At 53.6% G+C, this 21,030-nt stretch overlaps 2 protein-coding genes across 2 annotated transcripts in view; both read left to right on the top strand.

The window, feature by feature from the left end:
- Positions 1 to 6,208, top strand: part of OAS3 (2'-5'-oligoadenylate synthetase 3) — a 44,550-nt gene extending 38,342 nt beyond the window's left edge. Inside the window, exons 23-26 of the mRNA XM_030335843.1 lie at positions 214 to 401; positions 1,468 to 1,706; positions 3,319 to 3,472; positions 4,082 to 6,208. Coding sequence (XP_030191703.1) covers positions 214 to 401; positions 1,468 to 1,706; positions 3,319 to 3,472; positions 4,082 to 4,165 — 665 coding nt within the window. The 3' untranslated portion in view covers positions 4,166 to 6,208. The remainder of the gene's footprint in view (positions 1 to 213; positions 402 to 1,467; positions 1,707 to 3,318; positions 3,473 to 4,081) is intronic.
- A 4,638-nt stretch (positions 6,209 to 10,846) lies between these two features.
- DTX1 (deltex E3 ubiquitin ligase 1) overlaps positions 10,847 to 21,030 on the top strand; it is an 18,352-nt gene continuing 8,168 nt past the window's right edge. The window contains 1 exon segment of the mRNA XM_030335842.1: positions 10,847 to 11,004. Within this exon segment, the coding sequence (XP_030191702.1) occupies positions 10,847 to 11,004 (158 nt within the window).

Raw genomic sequence — 21,030 nt, 5'->3', positions numbered from 1 at the left:
CGGCTGCACCCGTTTGCGCTCCCACCCGCAGTGCATAAGCGCTCCCCCTTTCTCCGCATCCTCGCCAACATCTGTCGTTTCCTGAGTTAATTTTAGCCATCGCACAGGTGTGAGGTGGTATCTCATTGTGGTTTTGATTTGTGTTTCCCCGATGACGAGTGATGTTGTGCATCCACATGGGAAGGCACAATCTAAATATCTCCCCCGTGCTAGGTCAGCTGAACTCCGGCTCTACACCCAGCCCCAAGGTCTACGCGGAGCTCATTGACCTGTATAAATCCTCAGACGCCGAGGGGGGAGAATTTTCCACCTGTTTCACGGAGCTGCAGTGCAACTTCGTGGCCTTCCGACCCATCAAGCTGAAAGATTTAATTCGTCTGGTGAAGCACTGGTACAAACAGGTACGACCGCTCGTATTCCAGCGATCCGGTTATCGTTTTCATCAAGCTCTGTGACCTTCACGTCAGTACGTAACCAGTGCTCCGTGTGCCCACGCTCTCCCACGCTGGGGGGCTGAGCCACTTTCGGGAATCTGTCCACTGATCCCGACTGTCTCTGTGCGTCCCGTCACCAACCCCCATTAAGTGGGGCGAGGTAGGGAGCACCCCCTCCCATCAACACCGCCGCGGGTGGTTTATTTTACCTTTGCTTTGACACCCAGAGAACTCTGCAGGAACCCAGGTTACTCTGCGTGCAAAGGGCGGATGAAGTTGGGATTTGCGTGCCTACAGGTCAGCGGCACGGCTGACCTTCTGCTCCGCGCCCATAAGAGGCACAGATGCCATCCTTGGAAGACAGCGGGACCAGGGGCTGCATTTTCTCTAACCGTTAGCCTGCCTTCGCTTCCGTCACCTGTCGCGCACACAAGGGAGTGTCCGAGAATTTCCATGACAGCAGACCTCCGGCACAGTGCCGGCTCTTTCCTGAGACGCCTCCTGCCTGCGTCCAGCTCCCTGAAGCCTGAGGCCGACACTGGGCCCCGTGGTTTCCATCCCAGAAGCTCAGAGAAATGGCCACACCCCCAGCCCCGGGGTGCTCAGAGGGCTTGAGGCTGCGCTGTGACCTTGAGCAAGTCCCTTCCCCTCCCTAACCTGCTTGTCTTCATCAGAAACGTCCATCTGTGCCTGCTTGGTGGGGTGGCCAGAGGGTTAGGGATGACCCGTAGAATGTCCGGCCCCACAGCCAGCACACGGCAGGGGTTTTCTCAACGGTAGCTGTATTACAACTCCAGGGAGTGCTAGATGGTCGGAGCACAAGGCGGAAACCTGCATGTGCTGCTGAGGGAGCCCCTGCAAAGCTACCCTGCTCAGACCTCCCCCAGACCATCCCATGGGCCCTGCGGCTCCTGGCCCAGTTGCCCTGCTGGGGTCCCAGCGGTCATCAGCGTGCGGTCTCCAGCAGGCTGGCTGAGCTCACCGCACCTCCCTGCTCTCGCCGGTATCGTCTGACGTCCCCCTCTTCCCTCAGTGTGAAAGGAAACTGAAGCAAAAGGGGTCTCTGCCCCCGAAGTACGCCTTGGAGCTGCTCACCATCTACGCCTGGGAGCAGGGGAGCGGGGCAGAGAATTTCGACACCGCCGAGGGATTCCGGACGGTCCTGGAGTTGGTCACAAAATACCAGCAGCTCTGTGTCTTCTGGACGGTCAATTACAACTTTGAGGATGAGACCGTGAGGAACTTCCTACTGACCCAGATCCAGAGAACCAGGTGCTCCAAAATCTGCCCCTTCCTTTTTTTTTTTTTAATCTTTATTTTTGAGAGAAAGAGAGAGAGAGAGACAAAGCATGAGCAGGGGAGGGGAAGAGAGAGAGGGAGGCACAGAATCCGAAGCAGGCTCCAGGCTCTGAGCTGTCAGCACAGAACCTGACGCGGGGCTCGAACTCACAAACCGTGAGATCATGACCTGAGCCGAAGTCGGTCGCTCAACTAAGCCACCCAGGCGCCCCCTGCCCCTTCCTTTTCTTAACCTGACTCCCTCCAATGCTATTTCAGCGACCCGGATTCTCCTCCCTGGGGTCATGATTCGTGATTCCCCATGTTTGAAGCAGAAGAGGGAGTTTGGTGGGGGTGGAAAGGTGCCGGCCAACAGAACTTGCCATCGTCTCTGGGGAGAAACTCCTCGGGGCTTGGGGATGGGAGAAAATGTAATCCAGGAGGAACAGAGAAGGAAGGACCAAGGTACCAGGAGCCTGGGATAGGCCGAAGGGAAAGTGTGGATTCGTTAGCAGATATCTTAGAGGTGTGGAGGTAGAAATGTGTCCCTGAGAAATAATGCTGTCATTCCTTCATGGCCGATTCATCCTACCAGAGGGAGTTTTATTACATCAGATTCTACCTCCCCTTTCAGATCTGTACCCCACAAGACCGCTATCCTTCAAGAATAGCGGGGAACCTTAGTGTATCCACTCAGTGCCCCCAGCAGAGCACAAAAACAGAGGACGCAAAAAGAAAGAAAAGAAAAAAAAGCTTTGAGAAGGAATAGAGGGGAAGAAGGAGAGAGCAAAATACCATGGGCTGCCTCCTGTGGGTGTGGCCCACATGACATTACAATTGATTCAATTCCGCGTCATTTTTCAACTGCCCTAACGTGAAGGAAATGTGTATATTATGCCATCCTGTGTATACTGAGTGACACCTTTCAAAACACTTCCGACAAATGTAATTGAATTCTAGAAAATTGCTTTGAGCTATATCAGAATATTTGAGTTACTGGCATCTAAAACATAGGACACATTATTTTACGGCTAAGAGTAGAATGGGGCCCCCGTTCTGAGGCCACTGGTTTAAAAACATTTTTTAAATATTTATTTAGTTCTGGGGCGCCTGGGTGGCGCAGTCAGTTAAGCATCCGACTTCAGCCAGGTCACGATCTCGCGGTCCGTGAGTTCGAGCCCCGCGTCAGGCTCTGGGCTGATGGCTCGGAGCCTGGAGCCTGTTTCCGATTCTGTGTCTCCCTCTCTCTCTGCCCCTCCCCCGTTCATGCTCTGTCTCTCTCTGTCCCAAAAATAAATAAACGTTGAAAAAAAAATTTTTTTTTAAATTAAAAAAAAATATTTATTTAGTTTTGAGAGAAAGAGAGAGAGAGAGAGAGAGAAAGAGAGCAAGCAGGAGAGGGACAGTGAGAGAGGGAGACCCAGAATCCCAAGCAGGCTCCAGGCTCTGAGCTGTCGACACAGAGCCTGACGCAGGGCTTGAACTCATGAACCGCGAGATAACGTCCTGAGCCAAAGTCAGACGCTTGGGCCACTGAGCCACCCAGGTGCCCCTGAGGCCACTGGTTTTAAAAAGTATGCGTGTAATGCTCCTGCGTCTTCTTCAGGCCCGTGATCTTGGACCCGGCTGACCCCACTGGTGACGTAGGTGGAGGGGACCGATGGTGTTGGCATTTTCTGGCAAAAGAAGCTACTGAATGGCTGTCCTCTTTCTGCTTCAAAGATGGGACTGGATATCCCGTACGATCGTGGAAAGTGCCAGTAAGAATAATCTAAAGGGAGTGTCATCCGGAGGATTACCCTGTGACAAGCTTAAATCAAAGAGCTTCTCCTGCCATAGCAACCTGGAATTCATTCGGCCACAAGTAACAGAGAGCCCAACACAGGAGCTGACACAGTTTGGCTTTTTCCTTCCCGTTACAAGAAATCCTAAGGCAGGGCATCCAGGGCTCATGCAGCAGCCCCACGGTGCTTTCCTACCAGCGGGTCTCCTCCCCACGGCACTGTTGGCATTTAAGGGTCCGACGGTTCTTGGCACTGGGACTTGTCCTGGGCTGTGTCAGGTGCTGAGCAGAATTCCTGATCTCTACCCACTCGAGGCCACAATTAAAAATGTCTCTGGACATTTGCCTCATGCCGTGCGGGGAGCACCATGCCCACCCCCCGGGGTGAGAACCCAGCTTTAGAAGCTAACTCTGGAGTTTGCTTCAGTGATCAAGATCCCCACTGCGGCCAGTCTGCAAAAATTGTCCCTGGGCATCCTGACCTTCTCAGATACACTTCCTTCTTTTTTTTTCTGACTCTTTTAACCAACGCTTTTAACTGCTTAGCCTATGTGTTATTCTCGCACGTGTATTTCTTTCTTTCTAGACAGTGCAGACTCCAGGAAGTTGCGGATGTTCTCATTCAGAAGTCATAGGATCCTGGATTGCTAATGCTAGAAGAAACTTCTAGAGGTCATCTGGCAGCTGCTTTTCAAAGAACCAGTTCGCTGCGTAGAATCGCAATCCCTTGGCAATCTCCACCACTCCGTCTCTCGCTTCTTCGGCTCCTCTTGAAATCAAGACCACTAAGTCCTTCATAGTGTCGCCCTGCTGAACTCTTGCTCTGTAAGTGACCCGCCTTAACAAAAATACCTGCTCTCATCCAGCTTCGTGGGCGCCATATTTCTCTCAGCCATTGTGTTTCATGGGCGCCATATTTCTGTCAACCGTCGTGTGTTTTCCAAGTTGCTCCTTCCTTTTCCTTCAAGCCTTAGCACGGGGATCTCTCCGTGTTCCCAAAAGGAAGCCCTTCACCGGCCACTCGGTTCCTATAATTCCATGACCTTGCTCTCACGCTCCTCCACATTGCCCGCCTCTTGTCTGTTTCCCTCCACCCCTGCTGCACCTGCTGAATTGAAGGTCTCCCCAGCCAGTAGTGAGCCAATGTCTTTTTTAGCCCTTTAAACCCTCCAAAGGCTTGGATTATAACTGTTGCCTTACATATATAATAGCTTGTTGTCTTTTCCTTCTGAGCCTACATTTCCCCCCATCCATGAGTGCCTTCTTGCCAAATCTAAAGGCTTTATGCTCTGGCTTTAGCTTCAGAGATACTTGAATGTCTAAGCGTTTTAACCTCATCCATCCACTTAAAGTTTTATTAACACCACATATACTAACTGTCATATAATAAGGAATGTATCTAGTCTTTGTCCCCAGATCCTGGCACAGAGCTTCAGAACCCCTTGGAATTATCTGATAGCAGAGTCTTTTCCATTCATAAGGAGCCCCTTCCAACCATCCCCGAGTTTATGCTAACTAGGTTTGGGCCCTTAGGTAACAGCTTCATGGGAAGGACTGGCCATGCCCCAGAAATGCCAGGCGTGTGATTAGAGGGTTGCAACCCCCAGCCGCGTCCCCCCCCCCAACCTCCCAAGAGGAGAGGGGGCTGGAGATTGAGTTCAAGCACACGGCAAACGATTTAATTAATCGTGGCTCTGTAATGAAACTTCCAGTCCAGACTCTGGACAACAAGGCTTGGAAAGCTTCCTGGTTGGCGAACATATCAGGGTGTGGTGACGGTGCCTCCTGACTCCATGGGGAAGGGAGTTTCTGCACTTGGGACCCTTCCAGCCCTCACTTCCTGTGGCTGTTCGTCTGTATCCTTTATAATAAGTCGGTGATTTAAGTCTGGCGTTCCCCCTGAGTCCTGTGAGTCATTCTAGCAGGTTATTGAACCTACAGGGGGTCATGGGAAAGCCCTGAATTTGTGGCCAAGTCCGACAGGAGTGCGAGTAGTCTGAGGACGCCTCTTGCAGCCGGCATCTGAGGAGGGGGCGGTCTTGCCGGGACCTTGCCCTCTACCCCATGGGGTCTGCACCAGCTCCAGGTAACGTCAGAGTTGGACTGACCTGCAGGACGGTCATGCCAGTGAGCCGGTGTTGGGATATACCACCATTCTTGTCCCAGGACAAGGACAAAGGAACGAGCGATGACCGAGGTTGAAGAAAGAACGACCGCTGAGTTCCCACCTATGCAGTCTACCGCTAGTTACCAGACCCTTCTAGACGCCCGAACTTGCACTTCAGACATAGACAGGAGACCATAAGACCCTGCTGCATCCTCACAGAGCTTACAACGTCGCTAGAGGTACATCACCTAAATCCCTCAAATCAAGATGAAGAACCATTGACAACCTCAAGCTAAGCGGTCGGCATGGAGTGGATTAAGGCCTGTAACCATAAAGGAAGTGACTCACAGAGTCCCAAAGGAAGGAACCACCCTGGTCCTTTTCTGCCAATGTCTTCTCGGCATTCAGCAGACATTTAAGTTCATTAAGAGCAAAGAGAGCATTCATTCGTCACCATCAAGAAACCGACGGTCATGGGTCAGCACTGGGAGGAACGAGGGCACCAAGTCTTTTTTCAGAAATTGGCAACTCACGGGGGCGCCTGGGTGGCTCAGTCGGTGAAGCGTCCGACTTCGGCTCAGGTCACGATCTCGCGGTTCGTGAGTTCGAGCCCTGCGTCAGGGGCTCTGGGCTGACGGCTCGGAGCCTGGAGCCCGCTTCGGATTCTGTGTCTCCCTCTCTCTCTGCCCCTCCCCCGCTCGTGCTCTGTCTCTCTGTCTCTCTCTCTCTCTTAAAAAATAAACATTAAAAATGAAAAAAAAAAAACAAGTGAAAGGGAAATGAGCCAAGAACATAGCAAGAATCCAGTTAGGCACAGTGCAAGGTCAAGATCCCAGGCCCGTCATCCGTTCTCAGTTTCCCTGGCAACGAGGCCCCCCACTTACCCCAAAGGAAGTAAGCGATGTTGACAAGCAGGGCAAACGGCCAAAGGCCCAGGAAGCATTTGGGAAGAGTGTGAAAGGCAGACCACAAGTCAGGCCACCAATGGGGAGAATTTGCGGATGAAAGGACTGTCTGGGGCCTTGTCTGCCGAAGGGTTTCAGCTGTTCTGAACCGAGCTGCTCTGACCAAGGCTAAGCTTGGTCGGGTCGGAGTAGGTAAAACTTATCACTCTCGTTCTGTTTCTTGATATCAGTGCCCGCAGTGAATCTCATACAAGGAGAAGATGAAGAAAACTTACTCTCTGTCTTTGCTGGGGCTGCCCTGGGGGAGCTGGCCTAGATCCACCCAGAGTGGGGTGTAGACCCGTGAGAGCTAGCCTGGGTCCGCCCAGAGTGGGGTGTAGACCCGGAGAGAAGCACTGGGAGCAGAATAGGAGGACTCCAGTAACCCAACCCGGCACGCGTGCCTCGGAGGGAGTTCCTCAGAGATGTGCTGGATCCGAGGCCTCTCTCTTCCCTTTCCCTTCGCTGTGGGACCGGGATGGGGCCGCCAGGGGAGAACCTCTCGTGTTCTGAGGGACAAGGCTCCAGCTGTCAGAGCAGGAAGTCACGGCCAGGAGGAGGGGAAGGGCTCAGTTGTTGTGAGAGCGTATGCGGGCTGGGGGTGGCGGGGTCAGCCAAGGGGACCCTTCCCCAAGGCCTGGCCACGGCGATGGCCAGAATAATGGGAGAGCCAGCGGGGGCCACTGTGAGCTCTGACAGAGGGAAGAGCAGACCCCACCCAAACCACGGAGGCCTGGGAAAGCCAGCATGCGTGTGGCAGGCAGAATAGGAGCCCTCCAAAGATGTCCGCACCCTCCTTCCTGGAGCCTGTGAATACATAACCTGGCCTGCCAAAAGGGCCCCCGGAGATGTGACTGAGTAAAGGGTCTTGAGAGGAGGAGAGGTTTCTGGGTGCTCAGGTGGGCCCAGTCTCATCACCGGAGCCCCTACAAGCAGAGCCTTGAGGCGCCCGTAGTGTCTGACTCTTGACTTCTGTCCAGGTCATGATCTCACGGTTCGCGGGTTCGAGCCTCGGGTCAGGCTTGCACTGAGAGCACGGAGCCTGCTTGGGATTCTCTCTCTCCCTGCCCTTCCCCTGCCCATTCTCTCTCTCTCAAAATCAAAAGATAAAAGGCAGAGCACCTTTCCCACCCAAGTTGGAGCGATTCAGCTAAAGCAGCAGCAGCAGGACGGGAGTGCGTGTGGCCGGTTTGGAGATGCAGAATCCTGAGTCCGCGAAGGCGGATGGCCTCTAGATGCCGCCAGTGAGCCCCGCGGACAGCCGGCAAGGAAACGGGGACCTCAGTCCTGCAAGCAGGCAACCTGAGGGCGTCTGGAAGCGGGTTCTCCGGCAGGTAGGGACACGGCCTTAGGAGACCCAGTGCAGAGACCAGCCAGGCCTGCTGGCCTTCTGACCTACAGACGGTGAGATAATGAACTCGCATGGCTTTAAGCCACTGAATCTGCGGGGATTTGTTTTGGTCGAAGCCATCTCAGGTGGCGGACAGGTAAGCAGCCGGGGACCGGGCGCCCTGGGGTCAGCCTGTACCTGCCCAGCCTGCAGCCCCGGAAGGCAGGTCACGTGGGAGAGGCACCCCTCTGGTTTCCTCCTCCGCCCTCCACACCAGATGTGGGGGAGCTCCCGCACCGGGGCGGGGAGGGAGAGCGGCTTGCTATGTGCGCCTCATTTCTTCTTGCTCCCTCCGCTCCCTCCGTTCCCCCTGCGAAAGGAAAATACTGGTTTTCTTACAGTTGTCTGTGTGATCTCACTTGGAGCGTGTCAACCCACTTGCACGGGGCGGTTTCACGCTCCCGGTCAATATCGCAGGCCTGCAGGGTGTGGGACTCGGGGCAGGGCGGGGGGCGGGGGGCGCCATCCGCCCTGAGCCGCGTCCGTCCCGCTCACACCCTCACCCCTCCTTCTTCCTCCCGCGCCTTTTCTTTGCGGCTCCCGCACCCTTTGCTCTTTGCTGCCATCGTGTGGTGATCGGGAGAATTAACCTCGCGCGGGCGGGAAGCAGGAAAGTCCCAGGAACCGGTTAGGTGTGCTTTACGCCAGTGCAAAGTGCCTGGGGAGGGAGGTTCGTTTTGAACCGCGATCCAGGCAATAAGGCCTCTTTAAACAATCTGTTATTTCCACATCCCGTTCGTTAACTACTCACTAGGAGCAGAGAAGGGAAAGGCGACCAATGGCTCCGAAACAGGCCTGGGGACACTGGACGGACGCTACTGAATTAATCCGCTGAGGTATTTCCGCAATCATTCTGTGCAGTACATTCGAGCGAGAAACACGCCTTTCCCATTGACCTCGAGTGTGACCAACAGGGATGCAAGTCTTTGAGGCTGGTCGGCTTTCCCACTTTTAAGAATTCCCTATTAAAAGGTGAATGCAGGAGATCCTAAAACACTGCTGGAACTGTATTCATGGATTGGGAGGCTGAATGCTGTTCAGATGACAGGGGCGTCTGGGTGGTGCCATCAGTTAAGCATCCGACTCTTGATTTTGGCTCAGGTCAGGATCTCGCAGTTTACGAGTTTGAGCCCGGTATAGGGGGGCTCTGTGTTGACAGTGTGGAGCCTGCATGGGATTCTCTCCCTCTCTCTCTGCCCCTCCCCCATTCATGCGCGCTCTCTCTCTCTCTCTCTCTGTCCCTCCCTTGCTCACACTCTCTCTCTCTCAAAAAATAGACAGGGGAGCCTGGGTGGCTCAGTCGGTTAAGCATCCTACTTTGGCTCAGGTCATGATCTCACAGTCTGTGGGTTCGAGCCCCCCATCGGGCTCTCTGCTGTCGGCACAGAGCCTGCTTTGTATCCTCTGTCCCCACCTCTCTCTGCTCCTCCCCTGTTTGTGCTCTCTCACCGTCTCTCTCAAAATTAAATAAATAAACTTAAAAAAAAAAGACAGGCCACCTTTTAAAATATATATACATTGTTCAGATGACAATACTACCCGAGGCAGTATACAGATTCAAAGCAATCTCTATCAGAATCCTCATGGTACGTTTTCCAGAGATGGGAAAAACTCATCCTAAGCTTCACACGGCATTTCAAGGGACCCAGAATAGCCCAAACAATCTTTAAAAATAAGAACAAAGTTGGAGGATTCGTATTTTCCGATTTCAAAACTTGACACAAAGCCGCGATAATCAGAACAGTGTGGTATTTGCCTAAGAATAGACATTCAGACCAATAGAATAGAATTGAGAGCCCAGAAATAAGCCCTCAGGTCCCTGGTCCAGTGGTTTCAACAAGGGTGCCAAGGTCATTCTGTGGAAGTCGGTCCCTTCAGCACAGGGTGCTGAGCAAACCAGAGGTATGCATACCACGAGGAAGCTGGGCCCTTATCTTATGCCATCGACGAAAATTAACAGAACTGGTCCAAGACCCAGATTTTAGGAGCTAAAACTATAAAGCTGTCAGATGAAAGCATGCACGATCTCGTATTTTGCAATGGTTTTCTTTAAATGTGACACCCAAACAGAGGCAACCGAAGAAAAAATAGATACGTCGGACTTCAGTACGTTTAAAAATTTTCGTGCATCAAAGGACGCTATCTGAGAGTGGAAGGGCCGCCCACAGAACGGAAGCAAACATTCGCAAATCCTATCAGTGAGGGTTTCATACCCACAATATATAAAGAACTTCAACAACTCAACAACAAAAGACAAAAACCCAATTTCATGTTTTCAATTTATTTTTATTAAAAGTTTTCGTTTATTTTTGAGAGAGAGAGAGAGAGAGAGAGAGACAAAGCACGGGTGGGGGAGGGGCAGAGGGAGACAGAGACACGCAGCATCGGAAGCGGGCTCCAGGCTCTGAGCTGTCAGCGCAGAGTCAGACGTGGGGCTTGAACCCACGCACTGTGAGATCATGACCCGAGCCGAAGTTGGACGTTCAACCGACGGAGCCACCGAGGCGCCCCGCAAAAAACAATTTTAAGACAAAAACAAAAAAACAAAAAAACACAAAACAAACACCAAAACACACAAAACAAAAAAAACCCCAAGGAAACAAAAACAAAACACACGTGTAGGGGAGGATGTGGAGAACCGGAAACCATGCACCGGCTGGCAGGATTGTAACGTGGCCCGGCCGCTGGGGAAACCGTTTGACACGTTCTCCAAAAAGCGACACACAGAATCACCCCATGACCCAGCAATTCCGCCCCTCGGCATACACCCCAAAGGATCGGCAACGGGCATTCAGACAGATGCTTCACGCACAGAAATATCCCCAGCAGCGTGGTTCCCGGCAGCCCAAAGGTGGAAACAAGCCACGTGTCCACCAACAGACAAACGGATGAGCGCACAGTGGGCTCGCCATGCAGAGGAATCGTCGTCAGCCGGAGGAGGAAGGAAGCGCGGAGCCGTGCGACATCGGCAGGCGGACCTCGAAAACGGTCCGCCAGGTCGGCGAAGCTAGAATAGGCCAGAAGGCCGACCGTGGCGCTGTTTCACTTATGCGCAATACCTACAAAAGGCAAGTTCGGAGACAGGAAGTGGATACGGGGTTGGCAGGAGCTGGGAGGAAGCCACAGATGAGGGTTATAACTTGAGGGGGCCAGAGCGTACGTCCGGGACGACGAGAACGTTTTGGAAATCAAGGCGATGGTTGCAGAGGTTGGTGTGAGCCGCGACGAGTAGCTGTGCACTTGAAAGCGGCCGAAATGTCTGTTTTACCGCACTGAGAAAATAATGAATAGATGCAAACACAACTGGGAAAAAGACCGTTTCGACGGAGCCACTTGAAACAAGAACCCAAACTCTCGTACTGAATGGGGAGGAGAGGACAGGCTTGATTGTGAGGCTCTCTTGAAAAACAAGAATGGGGGCGCCTGGGTGGCGCAGTCGGTTAAGCGTCCGACTTCAGCCAGGTCACGATCTCGCGGTCCGGGAGTTCGAGCCCCGCGTCAGGCTCTGGGCAGACGGCTCGGAGCCTAGAGCCTGTTTCCGATTCTGTGTCTCCCTCTCTCTCTGCCCCTCCCCCGTTCATGCTCTGTCTCTGTCCCAAAAATAAATAAACGTTGAAAAAAAAATTTTTTTAAAAAGAAAAACAAGAATGAAGACGAGCTTACGTGACATTTAATGCGCCCCACGTTGTGTCCCAGTTCGTCACTAACTCTTAAAGAGAGGCAGGATCAAGTGTTCTTTCCTCCATGTTCCCAGTAAAATTCTATCTCCCACTTAGAGACAGGTAAGCCTGGGGGCGCCCGGGTGGCTCAGTCGGTTGAACGTCTGACTTCGGCTCGGGTCATGATCTCACGGTCGGTGAGTTCCAGCCCCGTGTCGGGCTCTGTGCTGACAGCTCAGAGCCTGGAGCCTGCTTCGGATTCTGTGTGTGTGTCTCTCTCTCTCTGCCCCTCTCCCACTTGCCCCCCCCCCCCCGGTCTCTCAAAAACGAATAAACATTTTAAAAAATGATAAAAAAAAAAAAAAAAGAGAGAGAGAGAGAGACATGTAAGCCTGAACACATAGATACATCCTAGTGTTAGGCCTGGGGGCATATTTGAATACAGACTAATTCCTTAAGACTCCAGTCACTGGTGAATGCTCTTCCGTCTAGAAGCTTCTGCTCCGATAAGATCGTAAATACACGGAGAGCGGAAGAAGCCGTGGACTCAAAGGAACGGTCACCTTAGCTCTGCTCGTGGTGAGCGGTCACCTTAGCCTCATGATCTGCAGAGGCCAGCGCAAAATAAAAATGCAAGACCCCTTGCCCAAAACACATGAAGAGTTTCAAGACTAGGACATCAGAGCATTGAACCACGTACAGTTCCGAGCGAGGGGCCCCCGCAGCCGGCCCCGTCTGTAGCTGGGAACTAGCAGGTGGCAAACAGCTGCTGAGAATCTCGGGTTGCGGCCGGAGGTACAGAAGAGAGAAGACGCAGGTGGGTGGCCCCAAGGTGCCAGCGGGGGCGGCCTAGCCAAGGCAGGCCAAATGGACCAAACACACCGCGCCGCACCCCCGTCCCCAGTCTGCATTCGGCCGAGGGCACGCGGGGCTCAGCTCTGTGCATCCTGTCTGCTAAGGAAGCTGCCCAGCGTTCCTGTGTTCTGTGTGCCTGGCACGGAGCTCTTCCTTGGCCATTTCATTGGACTCTTGCCTACATTCCCTCCGTCCGACAGAGGGGGAAACCGAGGCTCAGAACCGCTCTCTTGCCGGAGGCCCCCGCCCAGGTCGTGGCCAGGAGGCATTCTCAGGCTCACACCCAGGGGACTCTATACTCCCGGAGCCCTGCTGTCCTCCCCTTGCCTTTGCGGGGCTCCTGAAGGCAACAGAAGGCTCCACGTCCTTCTCCCCGCTCCCTGCTCACATCCTCCAGGCGTCCTGCAGTAAACAGCCCAGACAGGCCCAGTGCCCAAGCAGAAACGCCATCGGCAAACCCCGCTATCTCAAAGCTGCTCCGAGTGGAAATGTCCCTGCTGATGGGCCAGACTCGCTTCACCGCTCAGCTTGATTTAGGAGCCTGGAGAAGGAGGCTCCGTTGCTGCAGTATGAAGCCTGAGCAAAGAGGGCAGGAGGGGAAGGGACCCCGCTGCTGGCTCTGTCTGGCCCCCGGGGGAAAGGACATTCTCAACCACCGGCCACCATGTACCGAGCACCGCTCCCCTCGGGCCAAGAAATGAGGTAAGCGCCTTGTCACCCTAAGGCCTCAGCACTGCCTTCTGGGCTGGATACCGCCGTTCCCATTTTACAAATAAGGAAACTGAGGCCCGGGGCGCCTGGGTGGCTCAGTCGGCTGAGAGTCCGGCTTCGGCTCAGGTCATGATCTCACGGTTTGTGAGTTCGAGCCCCGCGTCGGGCTCTGTGCTGACAGCTCGGAGCCTGGAGCCTGTTTCGGATTCTGTGTCTCTCTCTCTCTGCTCCTCCCCTGCTCATGCTCTGTCTCTGTCTCTCAAAATAAATAAATAAACGTTAAAAAAAATTTAATAAAATAAAACAAGGAAACTGAGGCCCGGGGAAGTCACTTCCCTGGCCCAAGGGCCTGCAGCCAGTAGGTGGGCTGGTGGGATGTTACCCCGGGGCCGGTCTGCCTCCAGATGTTAAGCTTTTAGCCCCTTGACCGCAGGAACTCCTGAAAACCCCGCTTTGGGGGGCTAGCGAACCACTGTGGATCTCCGCTCGCACAGAGCAAAGGTTCCAACGGCCACGGGTGATCAAAAACCAAAGATTCTTCTCGAGTGGTAACAAACTTACTTCCCAGCTGAGCTTTGAACCCAGGCTGCAGCCCCCACTCGACCTGGGCCAGGTGGCCGCCTCCGCAGCTACAATGACCCAGGTCCCGGGGAAAGACGCCCACCCACAGGGGTCACCAATGCCACCCAAGAGCCCGGCAGATTCCCTCAGCTGCAGCTCCCAGGGCCCCCCGCCGATTCACCCCACCATCGGGCGTTGTTGGCTAAAGTGAAGATTCTAGCCTCATGACTCTCATGATTTGAACGTAGTGATGAGTAAACGTGGTATTTTTTTTGACGTGGCTCTGACAGGCGAAATGTGATATAAACCATCTGCGATCTCCCCTGATGCCACAGTCTTAACCCGCTACACTCACGTCTGTGCTATGTCGCCCGTAGCGCACAGAAACGCCACACTGCAGTTAGCGGTAAATGAGAGTAAAGATGTGTTTTCCGATCCAAGTTCAAGGGGTCAGTGGACCCGGTCGCCAGGGTCTCCAGGTCGACCAAACCTCAACGAATCGCCCCACTTCTGCCCCATCCTTCTTTCTCCAGACGAAACCTCGATTCCATATCCCAGCCTGAAAGTTGAAGAAACCTGGGCGCCCTGCAAGGTTTCTCCCTGGCCACGCCCGGGATCGTCACAGACGCGTCTCTGTCCAAGGCTGCGGTTGCTAGTCCCCTCCTCCCTGAAGACTCCCGTCCCCTCGGGCTGCACCAGGTGCCTCCTCTGTCCCTCCCCAGGCTCCACCCCCCCGCCACGTGTCACTTCCAAGATGAGAGCCGGTCACGATGGAGGAAAGCTGTCCGGTGTCTCTCTTCCCCGCACCGCGCCCAGCACGGAGGACGCGTGCTGTCCACGGAGGGAGGAGGGGTGCGCGCCCTCAGCAGCCTTCAGGTGAGCGAGAGGCAAGCCGTGAGTGTGTTCAGCCCCCGTGATTCCAGATTTGTGTGTGGTGGCAGCTGGGGTTGAATACCCTGACACTTGCCCACCCCAGAGGCAGACGGGGAGTGACAGGAGGTCATGCTTTCGTGACTGCATGAGTAAGTGCCCGCGTGCATAAAGCTGGCCAACACCTACGGCAGTTACTATGAACCAGACATTGTCCCGAGAACCCTACATTCATTCAGCCACCTGGTCCTCACGCGCCACACCGATGGGACAGGTGTTTTCACTTTACGGGTGAGAAAACAGAGGCGCAGAGAGGTGCAGTAACTTGCCCCGGGTCACACAGCGAGGAAGGGTGGAAGCCAGGACTTCAACGCAGACCCCAGACTGTGAGACCCGCGGGCCCATCCCTTCCCTAAAGATGGCAAGCGGGGGATCCACGGACACGCTGCCGCTGGCGTGAGCAAGGCCACGTGGGATCCGTCAGTGACGGAAACTGCGGTGGCCCTCTGGGAAGGAAAAGGGGGCAGCGTGGGGGCTCAGAGGTCTCAGCCACTCCTCACCGGGTGACGGTGATAGGCTGAATAGTGGGGCCAAGTTGTCCGCATCCTGAACCCCACGATCTACGAATATGCAACGTTACACGGTGGAAGGGACCCTGTGATGCGGTCAGGGCTCTTGAGAAGGGGCGAGGGGGGGGAGACCTAAAGGAAAGTGTCCTGTAAATGAGAATCGGATTTTTCACCCCATTTCTGTGTATCCTCGACCTCTCTCTCTCTGGCTGGTAGCTTTGGGGTCAAAAGCCCCTGCTCCTCTCCCCTTCCATCCCTGCTTCCGTGCTGGGAAAGTCTCCCGATATGTCTTCCGTGGTCTCCCCCTGCAGACTCAGCTTCTAGATGAATAGCAGGTGGCCGGCCAGGTGCCAGCGGGTTGGCCAGAGCCCAGGCGGGGCGGCCGTGGGTCAGAATCAGATTGTCACGCCAGAGAGGACGACAGCCGGTGGCGGCCACTTCCTCGTCTGCAGCTGGGCCGCCCCGCCTCCCCGACCAGGTGGAGACCTCCAGATATCCTGGTAACCACCAAGGGCACTGGGCAAGCCAGGAAAACTAATCCCGCTGAGGAGACCCAAGCCAGCCCTCTCCATGCTTGTCTTCCTCTGTGGGACCCTTGCCTCTACCAAGTTCAGCCGTCATCCGTTGTTCGCCCCCCAAGTACGTGATGAAGTTCACAGCATTAAGTACCCGCCAGCACTGTTGGTTGCCCACCCGGCAGTCACTTCCCCCTTCTTCCTTGCTCCCCAGACCATCCACCCAGTCCCAGGGGATGCGTCTTGATTGGTCTAAGCCAGTGCCCTCTTGCCAGTGATTGGTCTAGAGGTGGGCATGTGACCCAGGCTTGGCCAATTAAACAGCAAGAGAAGTCTGCTAAGGGACTCTGGGAAGACTGTCTTCCTCTTATTAAGAGAGAGACGGGCCGGGAAAAGAGTTTTTTAATCTTCTTTCTCCCCTCCTGCTCTGGACACTGTTGTCTGAGGTTGTGATTTCTGGAGCTACGATGCCCAGATGTTTGGATCCCCCAGTCTAGATGTGGCTGTGAAGGCGTTATTAGATGTGATTAGCATTGACATAAGTAGACTGATTAAGCAGATTGCCCTCCATAATGAGGGTGGGCCTGATCCAATCAGCTGAAGGTGGGGGGGGGGCAGAGAGGGGGGGAAGGCAAATATGGTAAAAATGTTAACATTTGAAGAATCTGGGTGAAGGGTATACAAGAATGTATTACATCCTTCACAATTTCTCTGTATGCCCCAAATGAATTTAAAATAAAAAGTTAAACCCCCCCGAAAAGGGGGGGGGGCGGGGTAGGCAGACAGGTTCAAATCTGGTTTCTCTCATGTAATGCCTGGGCTTTCCTTGGGAACCCAGGACCAGAGTACCAGCTCCTGGAAGCCCAGAAGCCACCTCGGGTCAGTTACAGTCCCTCCCGTACTCAACATCGGAGCCTCCCTCGTGTTTCCTTCGGGAAAATCTGGATTTTCGTAGGTGAGACTCGCGAAGCTCGGTGCGCTCGTGTCACCGCAAGAGGGGCCACTAGGTTCAAACCCCGGCTGTACCAGTTAGTGGCCATGTGGCCCTGGGGCAGCCCTTGAGTTTTCTGCGCCTCAGTTTCCTTATCTGGAAGACGAGGATAATGATAGCACCTCTCTCGCAGGAATGTCTGTGAGGAGCAGAGGGCGGTGCCCACACAGGGAATGATGCTCTGTGACCGCCAGCTGTCCTCGTGACCCTGGGCTGGAGAGTCACACGGACCCAAGTTCGAACCGTCGACGTGCCTAGCATTTGCTGGCTGATAGCGCTCAGTCACTTGTGCCTTCCAACCGCGGTGTCCTCATCCGTAAATGTGGACAAGCGCCGACGCTTTCACCAGCAGGGTCCGGTGAGGATTGGATCGTGACAAGGATGACACAGGCACTTAGCCCGGTGCTGGGCACACAGTAAGCCCTCACTGAAGGGTCGGGAGAAACAACTCCCTGGAACACCCACCAGGATGGCTACTATCAAAAAAAAAAAAAAAAAAAAAAAAAAAAAAAACAACAAACCCTGGGACGCCTGGGTGGCTCAGTCGGTTAAGTGTCCGACTCTTGATTTCGGCTCAGGTCATGATCTCGCGGTTTGTGGGTTCAAGCCCCACATCAGGCTCGGTGCTGACCGCAGGGAGCCTGCTTGGGATTCTCTCTCTCGCTCCCTCTCTCTCTCTCTCTGCCCCTCCCCTGTTCTCTCTCTCCATAAATAAATAAGCATTTTTACAAAGTTATTTTTTTAAAAAGGAAAAAAAACGAAAGACACAAAATGGCAAGTGTTGTTGGCGAGAGTGCCGAGAAATGGGAACCTTTGTGCTCTGTTGGTGGGGATGTAAGATGGGTGTAGCTGCAGCTCCCCGAAAAATTAAAGACAGAACCCCCATATCGTATCGGTCAGGCCAGGCCGCCAGAAGAAAATGCCACAGGCTGGGTGGTTTAAAGAACAGACGTTGATCTCGCCATCCTGGAGGCTGGAAGTCTGAGACCGGGGTGCCGGCGTGGCCGGGTCCTGGCGAGGGGTCTCCCCCTGGCTTGTAGATGGCCCCCTTCTCGCGGGGTACGCTCGTGTTCTTTCCTCCACTTGAAGGCAGGGGAGGAAACAGAACCCCGTTTCTTCCTCTGTTTTGGAATGTTCTTATTTATTTCTGAGAAAGAGAGAGAGAGAGAGAGAGACAGAGCGTGAGCAGGGGAGGGGCAGAGAGAGGGAGACACAGAATCCGAAGCAGCCTCCAGGCTCCGAGCTGTCAGCACAGAGCCCGACGCGGGGCTCGAACCCGTGAACTGTGAGATCAGGACCTGAGCCGGTCTTGACGACTAACCGACTGAGCCCCCCAGGCGCCCCTGTTTCTTCCTCTTTTTCTATAAACGTCCACCAGTCCTGTCTGATGAGGATCCCACCCCCATGGCCCCATTTAACCTTGAGTACCCCCTTTTTAGGTATGCCACGTCTCAAATACGTTCTCCTTGGGGGTGAGAGATTCAACACACGACCTGGGAGGGGGGTGAGCACAGTTCAGTCATAGCACCAATGATCCAGCAAGTTCACTTCTGGGTGTATATTGGAAAGAACTGAAAGCAGGTCTCAGGGATAGTGGCTCACCTGCCCTCGGGGCAGCTTTATTCACAATGACCCAAAGGTAGAAGCTGCCCCAGGATTCCTCCACCGCCCAACCGAAACATCAAAGGCAACGTATACACACAATGGAATCTTCTTCCGCCCCGAGAGGGAAGGAAGCTTGACATAGGCTACCACGGGGATGAACCTTGAGGACATCATGCCAAGTGATAAAAAAGCCAGTCTTGAAAGGACAAATAGCCTAGAACAGTCACAATCGTGGAGACAGGAAGTACAGTGGGGGTTGCCAGGGCCCGAACCGTCTTCGGTTCAGGTCATGATCTCGGGGTTCATGGGTTCGAGCCCCACGTCCAGCTCTGTGCTGACAGCTGGGAGCCTGGAGCCTGCCTCGGATTCTGTATCTCCCTCTCTCTCTCTCTCTCTCTCTGCCCCTCTCCCGCTCATGCTTGCTCTCTCTCTCTCTCCCTCAGAAATAAACATTTAAAAAATTTAGAAATGATTGATTATAAATGTTATGGTGCGCATTTTTACCGCTATAATTATACATTAAAAACAGGTAAAATGAATTCCCTGGGAGTCCTTCCAGCAGGAGAGCAATGGCCCAAAACAGGCCACCAGGGGGCGCTGTGTAGCCATTCCCCTTCTCTCCTCCACAGAAGGAGCTGGCGGTTTCTAGAGGGGTTAAAAAACCAAAAAACCAAGAACACTAGAGTCTTGGAGAAAGTTAGAGCTCTTTCTTCCCTGCTCCCTTCCCCGATGGACCGGCCCCAGAGCTGCACCGCCCTCCCACCACAAACCGCTCACCCTTGACTCTGACCTCGTTCTTCCTCTGGGTCCCTTCCTTCTGTGCTGGAGACACAGTGACTGGTGGATGGAGTGTGCCCGCCCTGCCTCCAGACTGCCCAGGGGCTGGAGAAGAGGGAAAGGTGGCCAGGAGTCACCTGCCCCAGGTTATCCAAAGACGAGAGGACACCACAACGGAAATGGGTCGAGACCCCTTATCCCAGACGCAGCGGCCTCAAGGTCAACCAGACCTGGGCTTTCTCTGGCTCAGCTGCTCACTGTGTATGTGGTATCACCCGAGGGAGACTGAAGTGTTTCACGAAATCCAAGAAGACTTCATAACCCACTCTCATCAGCTTTTAATGATCCTTTTTAACAATGCAACAAACACCCATGAAGTCACCACCCAAAACAAAAACTGGAATCTCGATGGCGACCCACATCTGACCACACGTCCCCCATCCCAGCGTCCTACCCCGCCACCCAAATCCTCACCCTGAATCCCATATTTATTCTTCCCGCGTTCCCTTTTCATAATGTAGTATTGCAAACACGCGTGGAGAACTTGAGTTGCTTTTAACTTTATGAAAAGGAGACCACGTTTATGTGATGGGACATTTTTCACCGGCTGTTCTGTTTCAGAGATCTGTTCATATCGTGACGTGGGGCGATGGTCCCTCCGTTTTGACTGCCGTGTGATAGTTCATTGTGAGAATTTATTCGTCTGCTCTCCCATACACGGGCGCTTGGAGGTTTCTCCGTTTGGGCCACCGTGAACAGAGGCCTTAGGAATATTCTGCCGTGTGTCTCCTGTTGTAGACGGGCAAGAATTTCCCCGGGGTGCATACTTCGCGGGAGGAGGCTGGGTCCTAATTATGATTTGCACACGCTCAGCTCTGAAAGGTAAAAGCAGACTTTCACACTCACTCACATCCCCACCAGCGGTGTGAAGAGGGGTTTCTCTTTCCCCATAGTAGTTACACTTCATGATCTACTATGTATTTCACTTGCGTGTTTGTTTCCTAGCCCTCTCCACCTGCACCCCCATGTCAGAAGGGATTTTTGTCTCTTTTTTCACTATTCTTTCCCCAGTGCCTAGAACCGTGTCTGGCACATAGGAGGTGCTCAATAAATATTTTCTGATTGAACAAATGGATGGCCCAAAACAAGATCTGAGGACTAATATTAGGTATTATTGGAATATTATTATTATTATTAATTTCCTGGAGAAAGGCTGATTCATCTCTCTGCTTCAATCCCCTGAGTCCAGGGAAATGACCATTGGCCAAAACTACTGATGCCTGGGCCCCCAGGCCACCTAAGTCAGAGCTTCTGAGGGTGGGGCTTCCCCTCCCATAATTCCCCATGCTGGGGCTTACAAGGCCCTACATCATGGCCCTGCCACTTCCTCTTGCTCACCCTTGTTGGTCTAAAATAACATCGCAACCCACCCACACTAAGCTCTTTCTAACCTCTGGGCCTTTGCACAGCCGTGTCCCCTCTGCTCCCCCTCCCACCCCACTTAACCACACTAAGACTCTGAATCTTTCAGGGAGTAGCTGAAAATGTCACTTCCTTTGAGAAGCCCTCCCTGGCTCCTGAGACCTGGTAGAACCCCTGTGAGAGACCCTCATGATATCCTGAACTTGTCCTTCATGGCTCTTGCAAAATTTTGTGATCACACTTTGTATGATTCTCTGCTTCATGTCTGTCTTGCCCTAGACTCCGAGATACAGGAGAGCAGGAACCAATTCTGTTTTGGTTATTCCCGTGTCTTAGCACATAGCCCAGTGTCTGCCCCATAGGCAGGGGCGAATATTTTTGGACAGATGGATGGACAGATAGATGAGTGGATAGATGGATAGAGTTACAGATGGATAGGAGGAAGGAAGGAAGGAAGGAAGGAAAGAAGGGAGGAAAGAAGGAAGGAAGGGAGGGAGGGAGGAAAGAAGGAAAGATGGGAGGAAGGAAGGAAGGGAGGAAGGGAGGGAGGAAAGAGGAT

This window comes from Lynx canadensis, chromosome D3 (assembly GCF_007474595.2).
Source record: "Lynx canadensis isolate LIC74 chromosome D3, mLynCan4.pri.v2, whole genome shotgun sequence".
Lineage (NCBI taxonomy): Eukaryota > Metazoa > Chordata > Mammalia > Carnivora > Felidae > Lynx > Lynx canadensis.
This window is presented reverse-complemented; position numbering and strand designations above follow the sequence as displayed.